The sequence below is a fragment of the Dipodomys ordii genome, unplaced genomic scaffold, assembly GCF_000151885.1.
Source record: "Dipodomys ordii isolate 6190 unplaced genomic scaffold, Dord_2.0 Scaffold7, whole genome shotgun sequence".
In the NCBI taxonomy this organism is placed as follows: domain Eukaryota; kingdom Metazoa; phylum Chordata; class Mammalia; order Rodentia; family Heteromyidae; genus Dipodomys; species Dipodomys ordii.
This window is the reverse complement of record NW_012267223.1, coordinates 21,118,707-21,134,566: the sequence shown is the minus strand read 5'-3', so window position 1 is coordinate 21,134,566 and position 15,860 is coordinate 21,118,707. Positions and strand designations below refer to the sequence as shown.

The 15,860-nt window shown below is 48.6% G+C and overlaps 1 protein-coding gene across 1 annotated transcript; it reads right to left on the bottom strand.

Moving 5' to 3' along the window:
- Positions 1-320: 320 nt before the first annotated feature.
- Positions 321-14,485, bottom strand: Psmd3 (proteasome (prosome, macropain) 26S subunit, non-ATPase, 3). Its single transcript, XM_013038026.1, has 12 exons — positions 14,075-14,485; positions 10,129-10,319; positions 9,904-10,041; positions 6,628-6,764; positions 5,014-5,204; positions 4,776-4,879; positions 2,803-2,917; positions 2,601-2,720; positions 2,377-2,480; positions 2,014-2,169; positions 939-989; positions 321-773 (listed from the first exon to the last, which is right to left on the bottom strand). Exons 1-12 carry the CDS (start codon positions 14,286-14,288, stop codon positions 696-698), a joined length of 1,599 nt encoding a protein of 532 aa, XP_012893480.1. The 5' UTR covers positions 14,289-14,485; the 3' UTR covers positions 321-695.
- Positions 14,486-15,860: the final 1,375 nt, after the last annotated feature.

The window sequence follows — 15,860 nt, the reverse complement described above, 5'->3', positions numbered from 1 at the left end:
GACACCACTGGGTCCTCAAAACATACTTGGGGTTAGGACGCAAAAACCAAGAAAAGAAAAGAGAAAATCACACCTGTAATGTTAGCTGAGATCTGAGGATCTTAGATCGAAGCCAGCCCGGGCAGGAAAGTCGAGATTCTCAAATCCAGTTAACCACCAAAACCCCTGAAGGTGATGAATGCTAGTCTGGAGCAAAATAGCTCAGGAACAGCGCCAAGGCCCTGAGTTCAAGTCCTAGTACTGGCACAAAAAAAGATCTGGGCCTGTCAATATTGTAGCCACAAGAGAGCCAGGTATAGCAAATGACAAGATGTACAGAGCTTTGGAGAACTTTTTATTGTTTAAAAATCATAATTGAAGCTTCAGAAAACATACAACCCAACATTTCCCAACTCCAGGCCCTAATCCATGGGTCTGTCCGTCCCCTCTGCTGCCCACACCTCTAGGCAGGACTCTGCCCTGGAGGCCGCCTGCCCACCCTCCTGCCCGTGGTGTGCCAAGTCACTGGCTGGAGAAGAGCACTGGGGTGAGGTGGGGTGGCCGGCTCCCAGCACCCTTCACCCCTGCATGTATGCAGTCTGTGAGCTGTGTGGAGGAAAAGGGGGCCAGTTCCCTAGGCAAGGGAGCCCCAAATGCCCAAACGGGAAAGACAGAGCCGGTCCCCACTCACCCCCACCCCTCCCCAGCCCCCTAGCTCAAGGGAAGCTGTCATCATCATCTTCTGCCATCTCCTTGGCAAACTCCAAGTCCTGCTGCTCTCGCTCACGCCGTTCCTAGAGAGAGAGTGGGGTGAGGGCTGGGCAGGCTCTCTCCCTTAATGCCCTCACCCAAGGGCAGAGGCTGCTTGGATGTGGTACAGTTCCAGGCCCTCCAGATGCTTTCCCTCTTCCCTTTCTGTATGGAAGGTCAACCTTCCATCTTGCCCCAAGGAGGCTCACCTCTGCCGACTCCAAGTCCTTGTTGTATGATTTGGGAGGAAACCGCATGGCCTGAGAAGCCGTAGGAATGCAGGGCAGCAGGATGGGAGGAAAGAAGCAGAGAGGGGGCAGTCAGTTAACACACTCCTTCTGGGTCCCTAACATATCCAGCCACTGCATGAGAGCATGGCAGGAGCTGGCTTGGAAACCAGTTGTTACAATGTAGGGCGAGAATGAGAATCTGGAAGGGGCAAATGACTGCCCCTCCTGACTGGGCAGGGAGAAGGAAAGGGAGGAAGAAATGGAGGAGAAGGGGCTGGGAAGGTGGCTCAGTGGTAGAGTGCTTGCCTTGCATGTATGAGGCCCTGGGTTCGATTCCTCAGTACCACATAAGCAAGAAGAAAAAAGCCGGAAGTGGCGCTGTGGCTCAAGTGGTAGAGCGCTAGCCTTGAGCTGAAGAGCTAAGGGACAGTGCCCAGGCCCAGAGTTCAGACCCCACGACCGGACCCCCGCAAAAAAAAGAAATGGAGGAGAAGCCTTCCAGAACAAGGGCTCCCATGTGAAAAGGCCTGGCTTGAGGCGATGTGAGAAAGAGGGGACCAGCTCATACAGTGCCTTGCATGTCATGCTGAGTGTGGCTTTGGCAGATCTAAGTAAGGCAAACACCTCTGGCTTACTGGGAGGAGACAGGAAAACAAAAACACTGTGGTCAAATAATAGCATCCAACTCAGTGCTTAGAAGAGGAGAGGGCTTAAACCAGAGTGCATCCCCACATTTTATATGGTTTGGGCTTAGAAATGCCTTTACAAGGTGACTTCAATTTAATCTCATCCATCCAGTAAGCAGGTCAGGCATCAGCTTCACAGTGGACAAGCAGAATCCCTCCCTGCTGACCACATCCCTTCCAAACTATAGAAGCCATCGCAGTCCCACCAGCAAGAGGCTGGCTGTGACCTGGACAGAGTCCTCTCTGAACCTGTCTGGCCCTTCAGTGATTTTAGAGATGGGCTGGGAATGGGGCCACAAACCAAGTCTGGGGGTATGCGAGGAGGGACACTTACTGCCAAGCCTGACACCACAGCAAGGGCTGCTCACCTTGACTGACATGTTGTGGATGTCCAGGCAGAAGGAAATGCGCTGATGGAAGGCCAGCTGGGGCTCCCGGGTGGAATAGATATCAATCATCTCCTTGGACTGGACATAGCCCTTCTCGTGGTTGATGCTGGCCTCAATGACGCCATCCCGGATGGCCTACAGGCCCCCACAGGGAGGAAGGGTCACAAGAAAGTCCATCTTCTAGATCTGAGAACCTCTTGTTCTGTCTCTTACACACATCTACCCTCTGGCTACTTCCTGGCTTTGCTGCAAATGACCTGCACTTCCTGAGACCTTACACTGCTCTCCCCATTCCCCTCTACCCAATCTCTTCCCACACTTGGCCCCTGACCCAGCCCCTACCTTGGCGACAATGAACTCTGCGTCTTCTGGACTATCCAGCTGCAGCTTCTGGGCGATGTCAGCCAGGGAGATTCGGGAATAGGAGAGGCTGATCATGCGCACACCTGGGAGAAGAAGGAGCACTGGGGTGGGCAGGGGGCCTTCACTTCCCATGTATCCCACAAGGTTAACCCCCAGCCCTAGGAGAAGTCCCACCTGGGTCCTGCTCAGACCCGGGTCCGCACCTGTCTTAATCACATTGTGTCGCAGTCTGATAATTAGGGTGTAGGTCCCATCTGCTTGAAACTTCTCCCCAAACTGATCCAGGACCTGGTTGAACTTGGCTAGATTTCCTGTTCTGACAGCTGTAGGGGACAGGCTAGTGAGTTGATGCACATGGCACAAGCAGAGGCCACAGTGGAGGGCTCTGGGAGGGGACAGGCCTACCTTGGGTGAGGAGGAAGTAGGGCATGAGTGAGCGCTTGAGGGAGGGCTGGCGGAACTGTAGCCGGTCTGGGATCTCCCCGAGAAGCAGCTCCACCACAATCAGAAGCTTGTGCACCTGGACAGGGGGTGAGAGAGCACAGTGGACATGGAGTCCCACGGGTGGAGGAAGAAAGTGAAGCGCGTACATGTGCAGGGGTGAGGGAGCTGGAGGCACGACTCAAGTAGTACAGTGCCTGCTTAGCAAGTGTAAGGCCCTCATTTCAAACCCTAGTACTGGGGAAAAAGTGGCCTCCATTCTGTAGGGAGCTGGCTAGAAAACCAGGACTTTCCTCCTCTAGAAAACTATGAGTTAGGGGCTGGGAAGGTGGCTCAGTGGATAGAGTGCTTGCCTTGCATGCATGAGGCCCTGGGTTCAATTCCTCAGCACCACATAAGCAGAAAAAACTGGAAGTGGTGCTGTGGCTCAAGTGGTAGAGCACTAGCCTTGAGCTGAAGAGCTGAGGGACAGCGCCCAGGCCCAGAGTTCAGGCCCATGACTGGCAAAAAAAAAAAGAAAACTATGAGTTGCTTCTGAGTGGGCCTCGTATGTTGGCCAGCAGCGTTCAGCACTATGCCAGGGGACAGGGGGCGATGTGATGATGTCTTAGCAGGAGGCAGAGCAGCACAAGACGCTCTCACTGTTAGAGGTGAGGGATGCAAACAGGGGTGTGTGATCATGTTTACAGCTAGGCAAAGACTTCAGCCCTCCACCTTCAGCCATGAGCTTGCCTTGCCCCTTGGAATAATTCTGGGAGAGAAGTCTTTTTCATTCCCTCGAGACAAGGTCTTGCTATGCCCAGGCTACTCTTGAACTCCTAGGCCTAAGTGATCCTCCTAAACTCTAGAAATGGGAGAAATAAACTTCTGTTTGTATACACTGCTCAAGACTATGGGTCTCAGAATGCAGCCCAGGAGCCTCCAACTCAACCCTCCTGCCTCAGCCTTCCAAGTGCTGAGATGACAAGTATATACCACCACACCTAGTCAAAGTATAAGTTGGTTATAGAAAGTTAAGATAATGGGTGAGATCAAGTAGAAGAGGGAGGAGAAGGAAGCAGAAGTTGCAGTGAGGTGATGTGATGCAAGGGCCCCGTCTCTCACTACTGGCTTTGAAGTGGAAGGATTCACATCCCAAGAGATACCAGCAGCCTCCAAAAGCAATCTATCACTTGTATACCCCATGCGTCTGAAAAGCCATGTCTTTTTGTGAAAATCCTATCAAACTTTCCTTTGGTTTTTGCTGGGCCTGGGGCTTGAACTCAAGAGCCTGGTTGCTGTCCCTGAGCTCCTTTTGCTCAAGGCTAGTGCTCTACTACTTGAGTCACAGTGCCACTTCTGGCTTTTTCTGGTTTATTGGAGATGAGAGTCTCCTGGCTTTTCCTGCCTAGGCTGGCTTCAAACTGCAACCCTCAGATCTTGGCCTCCTAAGTAGCTATGATTATAGGCATGAGCCACCTGCACCTGGCTCCAACTTTCAAAAACCAGTTCAAAATTAATTTTATAAGATCTTTGATCTTTCATCCAGATTCCCACGTAGTAGTAGGATCACAGGATTGTGGTTTGATTGAGGCTAGTCTGGTTACAGAGTCTGTGCTTGGAGCACAGTGATGTGCACCTATTCCAGCTGGGGATGTGAGGGAGCATCTAAGAGCCTGGGGTTAATCTGCATAATCCAGTCCCACAGCTACAATCAGTGGTGCTGGGAAACAGGGATGCTTAAAACCCATCTCTCCAGGAGAATGCTCTGAATATTAAGTTGCCAGAAGTGCAGAAAGTGCTCACACATGACACTGACATGCACAGCTGGAGCAGCCTCTGGGATAAGGCAGGTTACTGAAGCCCTTCCCAGCCCCTGAACAGGAAAGGAGAACTCCAGGAGTATCAGATGGGCAAGATGAGGAAGAGGTGAAGAGATGATGCTAACTTTGGCTCACCGTCTGTTTGAAGCCAACAGCTGTGTGCTGAGGGGCTTTGCGAAGGGCATTGGTCATGGTTCTCCGGGCCTCTGAGTACTCCAGCTGTATGGCTTTGATTCGCCCTGCAGGTGGAGGAAAAGTAGAGTGGGTGAATTGAAATCCTTGGCGAACTGGACTGCCAAATGAATCGACCCTTACAAGGTTTATACCAAGTGGGCGTGAAACACCTGCTATCTGGACCATGCCCTCTGCTCACCTGTGTAGTAGAGGTACCTGGCCCACTCATTGTTGTTGGCTTGCTCAGGGAACACGGACTTGGACACTAGCTTCTCGGCCTGGTCGTACAAGCTGTAGTGTAGGTAATTTCGCAACAGGAGGTTCAATAGGGTGGCTTGCCCATCGGCATCATGCCGCAGGGTGGCTGTCCGGAGCCGGGCATGCAAGAAGCTTTAAGAAAAGATATAAAAGCCTTAAACCACAACTCTATGAACTCCTCTGCCCTCCCCCCACTTCATTGCTTTTCAAGTCCTTAAAAGAAGTGATCTAGAGATTGGGCACCAGTGGCTCACTCCTGTAATCCCAGCAACTCAGAAGGAGTAGCAAAGTCAGCCTGGCAGAAAAGTATGTGAGACTTTATCTTCATTAATTAGAAAAAAATCAGACTGGCGGCATGGCTCAAGTGATAGAATAAAAAAGCCAAGTGAGAAGCCCTGGGACCAGAAAAAAAAAAAAAGTTAGGGGTTAAAGACTACTACTTTTCTGGCTCTTTACCAAATATACCAAACATCAACTGTCACCAGGCACTGGTGGCTCACACCTGTAATTCTAGCTACTCAGGAGGCTGAGATCTAAGGACAGAGATTCAAGTCCAGCTTGGGCAGGAGTCTCTGAGACTCTTTTTTTTTTCTTTTCTTTTTTGGTACTGGGGATCGAACCCAGGACGTTGCGCTTGCTAGGCAAGCGCTTTGCCACTGAGCTACATCCCAGCCCTCTCTGAGACTCTTATCTCCAATTAACCACCAAAAGGCCAGAAGTGGAGCTGTGGCTCGAGTAGCAGAGTGCTAGCTTTGAACACAAAAGCTCAGGGACAGTACTCAGGCCCTAAGTTCAAACCCCCAGGACCAACACACATACACACAAGTCCAAAAACAAATATCAATTGTCATCTGAATAGCGTGCTTTCCTAGATGCACAAAAAGGATAAAGCTGTGTTCTCAGGGTGCTTAGTAAAGAAGAAAGATAGGACCCACAATAAGTAAGAATATCATGGACAGCTTGACAGAAGGTAGCGTGGACTAAGAAGCCAGCAGGGTAAGTGCAGTGGGACACAGGTGTGGAATGGGCAGCTATTTTAAACAACTGCTCATTGCAGGACTCCCTGAGGTTGCCTTCAGCAAAGCGTAAAGGAGGGAAGGAGAAGAGTTTGTTCTTAGCCTTGGTGACAGCCAGAGCAGAGGCTCTGAGAGAGGCGAGTCTGCTGGGGAGCAGAAAGAGTTGGGGTGGAAGGTAGGAATAGGCGGCTCATGTCAGGCCTTATAAACTGTGAGGGCTTAGGCTTTTCCTTGAGGGAAATAGGGAGGAACTGCTGGGTTTAAGCAGAGGAAAAACATTTCCAGACTGTCTTTCTAACCCTGGCCCACCTCTCAGTCCTTACTTGCTGTGGGGTAAAGGAAAGAACTGGGGGACAATTCTTGGCAGCCAGCCATTCCCTCCATTTCTTTATCATCATCCCATGCACAGCTCTGGGCTTGCTGGCCATTGCCCTACTACCTCCTGGATACCTTCCATGTACGAGCTCCTCAACCTGTGTGGTAGTGATGACCAAAGCTCTGACCCCATGAGTCACAAGGGTGGCCTCAGCCACCCGTACCTGCGCACCACATCCAGCTTGTCCAGGAACTCATAGACTCGGGCGTGATAATAGTAACACTTTGCAGCCACAAGGTCCAGAGCCCGGCGGTTCTGAGTACTGATCTTCTGCATCAGGTCATCAGAGACTTTCTGTGCCTGAAGAGAAAATGAAAAGTTAAACCCAGTTATCATGAGCCAATGAGCACAAAAGAACCAGAACACACAAAAGTCTACACACAAACATTCCTAACTGCATCATCAAGAGGTAGAAACAACCCCAGTGTTCCTTGGTGGCTGAAGAATAGATGAACAACCAGGTACGGGAGCATGTGGAATTCCAGCACCCCAGAGGCTGAGGCAGGAGATCCTAAGTTCAAGGGCAGCCTGGTACACATGGAGACCCTGTCTCAACCAAAGACAGAAACTCGCCAGGTTCTAGTGGATCACGCCTGTAATCCTAGAGACTCAGGAAACTGAGATCTTAGGAACACAGTTTGAAGCCAGTCTGGGCAAGAAAGTCTGTGAAACTCTTGTCTCCAATAAACGACTCAGAAAAAGCCCCAAGTGGCACTGTGGCTCACGTAGTAGAGTGCTAGCCTTGAGCACAAAGAGACCCAGGGACAGTGCCCAGGCCCTAAGTTCAAGCACCAGGACTAGCACCAAAAAACAAAACAAAACAAAATCAAAACCCCCAAAACTCTGAAGTGTGAACATCCATTGGGATGTTATTCATGTAAGTGGAAGGCCACATATTGTAGAACTTTATTTATACAAAATGTCCATAACAGGCAAGTGTTTTAAATACTGAAAGCAGACAAATGGCTTTTGGGGGTTGGGGAAGGAGAGATGGGCAGGTGCAGTGTTTCTAGGGTGATGAAAATACCCTAGAATTGGTAGTGATGGCTATACCATCTGTGGGTAATAGTACAAACTGCTGAGTTGTACCCTTCCCCAAAACAAGCCAACAAAACAGTGGGGAGGAAAGGAAAAAAACGAAACAGGGAACTGAAGAGGGGACTGTCATTCCTTGCCTGTCCTCTTCTAAGAGACTGTGACAGGATAAGGAAGCTGGTCTAAACTGGAGAAATGGCAGAAGTCCCCTTGTCCCTTAATGGAAATACTTGGGACTAGAAATGTTTTGGATTTAGGACTCTTTCCCTCTACCCCTAGATTTACTATCTTTGGGATATACCTTGGACTCTGAGGTAGTTTTACACAGGAATATTAGAGTATTGACTGGAACCTGTTACTTGGGTTCTGATGTGAAACTCTCCTGTTGTGCCAACATGCTGATGTACCAAAGTTCCAGTTTTGGATTAGCAATGCTCAGCATGTGTTTGGTCTGAATCTGTTCTTTGAGGGCAGGGGGGCCAAGAGTGAGTATGGTTCAGTAGTGAATTGCTTGTTTAGTAAGTATGAGGCTCCTAGGGTCAATCCTATTACTACACATACACATATATAGGAAAAATAGGAAATCTACAAGATGGAGCTATTTGGTATCATAGAAGTAGCTGACATTTATTTATTTAATTATTTTTTTTTTGGTCCGGTCGTGGGGCCTGAACTCTGGGCCTGGGTGCTGTCCCTCAGCTCTTCAGCTCAAGGCTAGCACTCTACCACTTGAGCCACAGTGCCACTTCTGGCTTTTTTTCCCTTCTGCTTATATGGTGCTGAGGAATCGAACCCAGGGCCTCAGGCATGCAAGGCAAGTGCTCTACCACTGAGCCATCTTCCCAGCCCCGTAGCTGACATTTATTAAAGTACTGTGAAGCCTACTCTGCTGTGCACAGTATATTTATTTTCTCTTTAATTATTTTTTTATTTTTATTTTTGGCTGGTCGTGGGGCTTGAACTCTGGGCCTGGGCGCTGTTCCTGGGTTCCTTTTGCTCCAGGCTGGTGCTCTACCACTTGAGCCACAGTGCCACTTCTGGCTTTTTCTGTGATTACTTGGACAGAAGAGTGTCATGGACTTTCCTGCCTGGACTGGCTTCAAACTACAATCCTCAGATCGCAGCCTCTTGAGTAGTTAGGATTACAGGCATGAACCACTAGTGTCTGGCTTATATTTTCCTTTTTTTTGTTGGTCATAGGGCTTGAACTCTGGGCCTGGGAGCTGTGCCTGAGCTCTTCAGCTCAAGGTGAGCATTCTACCACTTGAGCCACAGCACCACTTCTGCTTTTCTGGTAATTAATTGGAGTTAAAGAATCTCACGGACTTTCCTGCCCAGGCTGGTTTTGAACCATGATCCTCAGATCTCAGCTTCCTCAGTAGTTAGGATTAGAGATGTGAGCCACTGGTGCCTGGCTATATTTGTTTTCTTTCTTTCTTTCTGTCAGTCATGGGGCCTGAACTCTGAGCTTGGGCACTGTCCCTCAGCTCTTCAGCTCAAGGCTGGCACTCTATCACTTGAGCCACAGCGCCACTTCTGGCTTTTTTTCCCTTCTGCTTATGTGGTGCTGAGGAATCGAACCCAGGGCCTCAAGCATGCAAGGCAAGAGCTTTACCACTGAGCCCCCTTCCCAGCCCCATGTCCCTCAGCTCTTCAGCTCAAGGCTAGCACTCTACCACTTGAGCCATAGTGCCACTTCCGGCTTTTTTTCTTTTTGCTCATGTGGTGCTGAGGAATCGAACCCAGGGCCTCATGCATACAAGGCAAGCGCTCTACCCCTGAGCCACCTTCCCAGCCCCTATATTTGTTTTCTTGAGATAAGCTCTTGCTATGTATTCCAGGCTAGCCTTGAATTGAAAATCCTCCTACCTTAGCCTGTCGAGTGCTGGGATTACAAGCATGTACTACCATGGCCAGCTGCTACATATTTTTAAAAACATATTTTATGTAGTACTAACAATCTTCTAAGGTGGGCAATGTTATTTACATGTGACTAATAGAAATTAGTTTGCCTAAGGAACAGGCAGGATTAAAACCCCGTGTTTCTGTCTCTAAGCTCCTTATGTTTCTTAAAGAATCCGTTATATTGGTATTGTGCCACAGACAGGACAGAATGACATTGCCAAGGCCTTTCCCATGGTACTAGATGTAGGTCAAACACATTAGCATGCAGGAATACAGGAGGAAAGAGTCTGGGGGATAGTTTCCCCACCTTTAGAGACAGGGTCTTGCTATGTAGCTCAGGCTGGCCTCAAACTTACAATCCTCCTGCCTTAGCCTCCTGAATGCTGGGATGATAGATGTGTGTTACTATGCCTAGGCTGGGGGACAGCTCTTCTTTACTAGGCCTGTCTCCCTCACAAAGTCCTCATACTGCTTGGGACTTAGTTGATATCCTGGATACCTCTTTGTAGCGCTTGCTGTTCATTAGGAAGATGACCATGAGAAGCTGGAGATAGGCCTCCACTTCAGGCAGGAGTGGTGCTGATGCAGCTTTTCCTGTGCGTGGACGGAACTGTAAATCAGCTTCTGTGTCCATGGGCTAGAAGAGCAGAGTTGATATAGCTAGTAAGAAAAGAGGTTTTCAGGAAGGAAAGAGACACCCTATAAAATGGCCAGCCCCACTCACCTCTTCTAGAAAGAGTAGCAAAAAGTCTCGAGTGGTATTATTTGAGGTGAAGAAGCCATGCACGGCCTTATAAAGGACATAGTGGTTGAGGCGGCGTGATGTGGATGGCAGCATCCGCAGGGCCCTCAGCACAAATCGTGGCTCCTTGCCCGAGACGGCCTTCTCCAGTTGTTTCACATGCTCTTTGATGTCTGTAGACCACCAGAGAAGGAAAAGCTAATGCTGTGTCCAGTTGCTCCCATTCCCTGCCACTCCAGACAAGCAGTTCTAGGGGACTATTATGCAGGGTCAGAATGGGGACTCACAACCTTTGGCTTAAAAGGGTCAATAATACTTATGAAGGCAGTAGGAACATTGAATTTTAGACACAGCGAAGAGATAAGGAAAAATACAATTAGGATTGGGATAGAGGGTGATAGAAAAAATAGGGGAACAAAAGAAAAGAAACAAAAACAAAACAAAGTAGAAGAAACACATGGAGACTTGTCATATCTCAAAACAAGAAACACTTTCTAAACAAACAATGAGATAAATCTCAGACACAAATTAATGATTGTCTTCATAAGTCTTTGATTAAAAGAAAATCTAGCTGGGCACTGGTGGTTCACACCTGTAATCCTAGCTACTCAGGAGCCTGAGATCTGAGGATCGCAGTTCAAAACCAGCCTGGGCTGGAAAGTCCATGAGACTCTTATCTCCAATAAACCACTATAAAAGTGGAAGTGGTGCTGTGGCTCAAGTGGTAGGTAGAGCGTTCACCTTGAGCTGAAGAGCTGTGTGACTATGCTCAGGCCCAGAGTTCAAGCTCCATAACCAACAAAAGAAAAGAAAAGAAAATCTACTGCTACAAACAGACATAACCAGTAACAAATAACTAAGAGACATAAAGAGTAGACTTCATTAGAATCTGAATAACTATAAATCTAAATGTTTTTGTATTATTAAAATTAGTACCATTTTAAAGATGAAAATATAGGCAGTATAGTAAAAAAGGTATTTCTTTTACTATAAGTCAGATTTTCTAAACAATATGTATAAAAAACTAGAAACGTTCAAACTGGTGCTGGTGGTTTATGCTTGTATTCCTAGCTACTCAGGAAACTGGGATCTAAAGATGGAGGTTAGAAGCCAGAACAAGCAGACAATTTTGACTCTTATCTCCAATTAACCAGCAAGCTGGAAGTAGAGGCGTGATTCAAGTGGTAGAGCTCCAGCCTTGAGTAAAAAAGCTAAGCTCAAGCCCCGAGTTCAAGCTCTAATACGGGCATACACCCTATCCCACACACCCCCTTTTTAGAATGTTCACACCTAGAGGCTGAAACCTGGAGGATAAAAATTCAAAGCCAGCCCAAGAAAGCATTAAGATTCCATCTCCTATTAATCAACAAAACGCTGGACTAGAGGCATGATCAAGTGGTAGAACTCCCGCCATGGGCAAGCAAGCCCACAAGGCACTGAGTTTGGGCCCGGAGAAGGGGTTAGGGGGGAGATATATGCCTCTTTGACTCAGGCAAATAGATTCTGAGAACCTATACTTAAGAAAAAATTAAGGGGCTGGGAAGGTAGCTCAGCGGTAGAGTGCCTTGCAAGCATGAGGCCCTGGGTTCGATTCCTCAGCACCACATAAACAGAAAAAGCCGGAAGTGGCGCTGTGGCTCCAGTGGTAGAGCACCAGCCTTGAGCTGAAGAGCTGAGGGACAGCGCCCAGACCCAGAGTTCAGGCCCCATGACCAGCAAAAAAAAAAAGAAAAAATTATACAAGCAGATTTAAAAAACTTGAGCAAAGATGACTAGAAAGTTAATACAGCAAGAAACTAGAAGTATTTTAACTGTGTAGCAATAAGGGAACATACATATATATGTATACACACACACACATATATAATCAATTTGTAGTTTCTTAGTCACCTTTGTATATTTTCCACTTAGCCCAGGGTGCCTGAGAAGCATTAATGATTATAAATAATATCTAATATTTATAGAGGGCTTGCTATGCATTTATCAAATACCAGGCATAGTTGTAAGCATTTTAATGTTTGTAACAATAAAAGAGGTACTATTACTCTCATACACATGGGGAAGTTAATTCCAGACATGTGCTTTTAACAAATATTTATGTTTACTACCCAACAAATATTTATGGATGGCTGGGAATATGGCTTAGTGGTAGTGCTTGCCTAACATGCATGAAGCCCTGGGTTTGATTCTTCAGTACCATATAAACAGAAAAAGCCAGAAGTGGTGCTGTGGCTCAAATGGTAGAGTGCTTTGAGCAAAAGAAGCTCAGGGTCAGTGCCCAGGTCCTGAGTTCAAGCCCGAGAACTGGCAAAAAAAAAAGTTCATGAAACAAACTAAATGTTCAGATGTTAAAAGTAAAAAAGACAAAATACAAAATCATTTATATTTAGTTATACCTTGACCCAAAGTCTCTATATAACAATCTCGATTATGGAAGGAAAAATCCTAGCCAGCTCTAGCCTTGAGTAAAAAAGCTAAGCTCAAGCCCCCGACTCACAGCGTCTCACATCTGTAATCCCAGCTCCCCAGTAGTCAAGAAGGCAGAGAACAGGAGGATTATAGATTGAGGACAGCCCAGGCAAAAAGTTAAGACTCCCATCTTAACCAATAAAGTCCAATGTGGTGGCCTATGTTTGTAACCCCAGCTATGCAAGATTAGCCCAGGAATGAGAAACACAGTCCAGACTGCCAGAAGGAAAAAAATGAGTCTCTATCCAGAAAGTAAGTAAAAGAAAAATGGGCTGGGGGCATAAGGTGGTAGAGAGATTGCCTGCCTAGAAAGAGGTCTTGAGTTCAAACCCTCCTACCAAAAGGGGGCCGGGGTAGGGGATGTTAATCGTGGCTGAATCTCACTGTTACTTTGGACTTTTCATATTTCCCCAAACTCCTATAATAAACACAAACTAAACAGTGGGCAATGCTGAGTGGCATCTTTGTCACTGGCTATATTAGGTAAAAGGACCTTTATTAGATACTGATTACATTGGCCGACTTCAGAGTAGCAGCTAAAGTAGCAGCGAAGGAGGGTTAACATTGTAACATTCTCAAAAGCAACATCCGAGGGCATAGCCTTTCTTGTCTCAATGTTTTGAGGTAGTTTCTCCTGCAGTTAGGAAAACCCTGGTAGGGAGTCTGATCAAACTTGATCCAGAGTACAGAACATTATATCAGTCATGAGAGAGGGAGTAAGGAAGGGCCTGATAGGAATGGAAAAGAACTAGGGGACCGTTTGGGCCCTTCAGCTAGAGAAATCAGGAAGCAAGACAAGAAGCAGATAGCCGGTGCTGGTGGCTCAATGCCTGTAATTCTAGCTATTTAGGAGGCTGAGATCTTGAGGATCCCAGTTCAAAGCCATCTGGAGCGGGAAAGTCCGCGAGACTACCTCCACCAGAAAACCGGAAGTAGCGCTGTGGTTCAGAGTGATAGAGCGCTAGCACCCAGGTCCTGAGTTCAAGCCCCAGGACCGACAAGGGAAACCAACCAACCAACAACAACAACAACAAAGACAATGGCCTTCGATAGGGGAGTTTGCTAAGGTAGCTAGGCCAACAGACCCCCCCCCCTCCATAAACTTTTAGAAATAAGCCGATTACTCTGATCCTCTTCATACACAGATATACACGTTGCTTTCTAGACGGAGAGTCATACATAGAAGGCGCTAAAAATCAGTCAGGTGGGATGGAAATGGAGAAGGTCAGAAGGGAAGACTCAGAACGGGGAGGCCCCCAGAGCCTCTGATAGGACGAGGCGATGGAAGGGTCGTCCACGGGCTGGGGTGACCAGGGGTCGGGGGTGGTGGGGACGGGCACTACCGGTCCCGATCCTAGGGGCCGGGGCCGATGGAGGCCTCGCCGGGGTCCAGAGAGAAGCCGTGTCACCGGGCCACTGTCACCGGCGGGGCCGCGCGTCCCGACCCCCGCTCCCCTACCCTCTAGAGTGACGGTGTCCAGCTCTCGCTGGGAGTGCTCCGCCGTCGCCGGCTTGCCGTCCGCGTCCCCGGTGGAGCCGCCCCCGGCTGCCGCCTCCTCTTTCATCTCCACATCCTGAGGGGCTGAAGGGGGTGGCGGCTCTTGTTCCCCTCCGCCCGGAGGCGGCTTCGCCTTGTCGGCGCCTCGGCGTCGCGCCGAGCCCTCCTGCTTCATGGCGCCTGGGGTCGCGGCCTAGTCTGGGGACCCAGACCGGGGCCTCGCGTGAACCCTCGCACTAGGGACCAGGAACCAAGACAGGCCTGCACAGTAGCGCGGGCTCGCGGCGGGCCGCACGATGACGGAGCAGCTGCAAACCCCTTCCCGGCGCAGGGTCTTCTGGGAAATGCCAGGCCTGGAGGGCCGATGGCCGAATTAGCAAAGGGGAGAGAAATCAACTGCCGAGGTGCAGGATGGGGGCGGATCTTCAGGAAGGAGCGGGAGGGGAGGAGTCCGCGTAAGTTGGTGGGGCTTTCTTTGAAGGGTTTAATTGTGTTGACTTAAAAAAAGAAAATCTTCCTCTGGAGTGCATTTCTGGGGATGTCCACAAGAGGTCCCCTCAGGATCCAACGTTGGCTATTAAAGACTTTCTAAGAGCGCCGGTGAAGTGGACCTATCAGAGAGCGAGAAGATAGATCGTCACGGGTTGCCAGGCGGATTTTGAGCCCTGATTGGTCCAGTTGGACTCTGGCTGAGTCTCCTTCGACAACAATCAATTTCGCTCAGCTCAACTGCCACCGGGAGCCTCCAGCGCGAGAGAAGATAGAAGATGCGACGTAGAGGAGCTAACTGTTGGGCTTAAGATAAACGGAATTCGAGAGTAGGGAGAACCCTATGGGATCCAGATTTCCTGGTCAGGTTTTGTTTTAGTGCTGAAAAGGGTGTAAAAGCTCTGCAGCCTGGGACTGTAGAGGTGCGCCTGGAATCCTAGCTACTCAGGAGGCCGAGATCTGAGGATTGCGGATTGAAGCCAGCCAGGTCAGGAAAGTCCGTAAGACCCTTAGATCCAATTAAACACCAAAAAATGCGGAAGTGGCGCTGTGGCACAAGGGGTAGAGCACTACCTTTGAGTTCAGGGATAGTCCTGTTACTGGCGATGATGATGACGATGAAGAGGAGGAGGAGAAGGATGATGATGATGATGATGAAAGATCCACTCTGTGACCAGACTAGGGCTAGCCCATGGTGGGCTGTTGAACAACGCAGCTTAAAATGTAATGTATGGGGGCTGGGAAGGTGGCTGCGTGGTACAGTGCTTGCCTCACATGCATGAGGCCCTGGGTTTGATTCCTCAGCACCATATAAATAGAAAAAGCTGGAAGTGGCACTGTGGCTCAAGTGATAGAGTGCTAGCCTTGAGCTGAAGAGCTGAGGGACAGTGCCCAGGCCCAGAGTTCAAGCCTCAAGACCGACACACACACACACACAAAGTAATGTATGGCTGTGTCTATAGAGAAGAGAGCATTCTGCTCAGAGCTGCTGTGTATTGTGCTGGCAAAGAGGGGCTTTATATATCCAGACAGACACTTGTAAAATGGGGAACAGAATAATGCTGTGCCAAATGGTGTAAGTATACACAGACATACACAGAGGATGGTCTATGTGTACCTTGTATTCTTGTTTTCATACTGTTTTTGCAAGCAATTACTTGCCTTAAACAGCCACTTGCCAAATGGGGAAAAGAAAAGTGGGTTCCAGTTTTAGGGAACATGCCTAGACTTAGTCCTCCCTAATTGTACTCTCACCCCT

What these genes read in the sequence shown, in the direction of transcription:
- Psmd3 (XM_013038026.1), bottom strand. Translation starts at nt 14,288, where the DNA reads ATGAAGCAGGAGGGCTCGGCGCGACGCCGAGGCGCCGACAAGGCGAAG. An exon ending in CAGGTACCTCTACTACACAG is followed by an intron (nt 4,880 to 5,013) that starts GTGAGCAGAGGG and finishes CTCCACCTGCAG; the next exon opens with GGCGAATCAAAGCCATACAG. An exon ending in CTGTTGGCTTCAAACAGACG is followed by an intron (nt 2,918 to 4,775) that starts GTGAGCCAAAGT and finishes CCCCCTGTCCAG; the next exon opens with GTGCACAAGCTTCTGATTGT.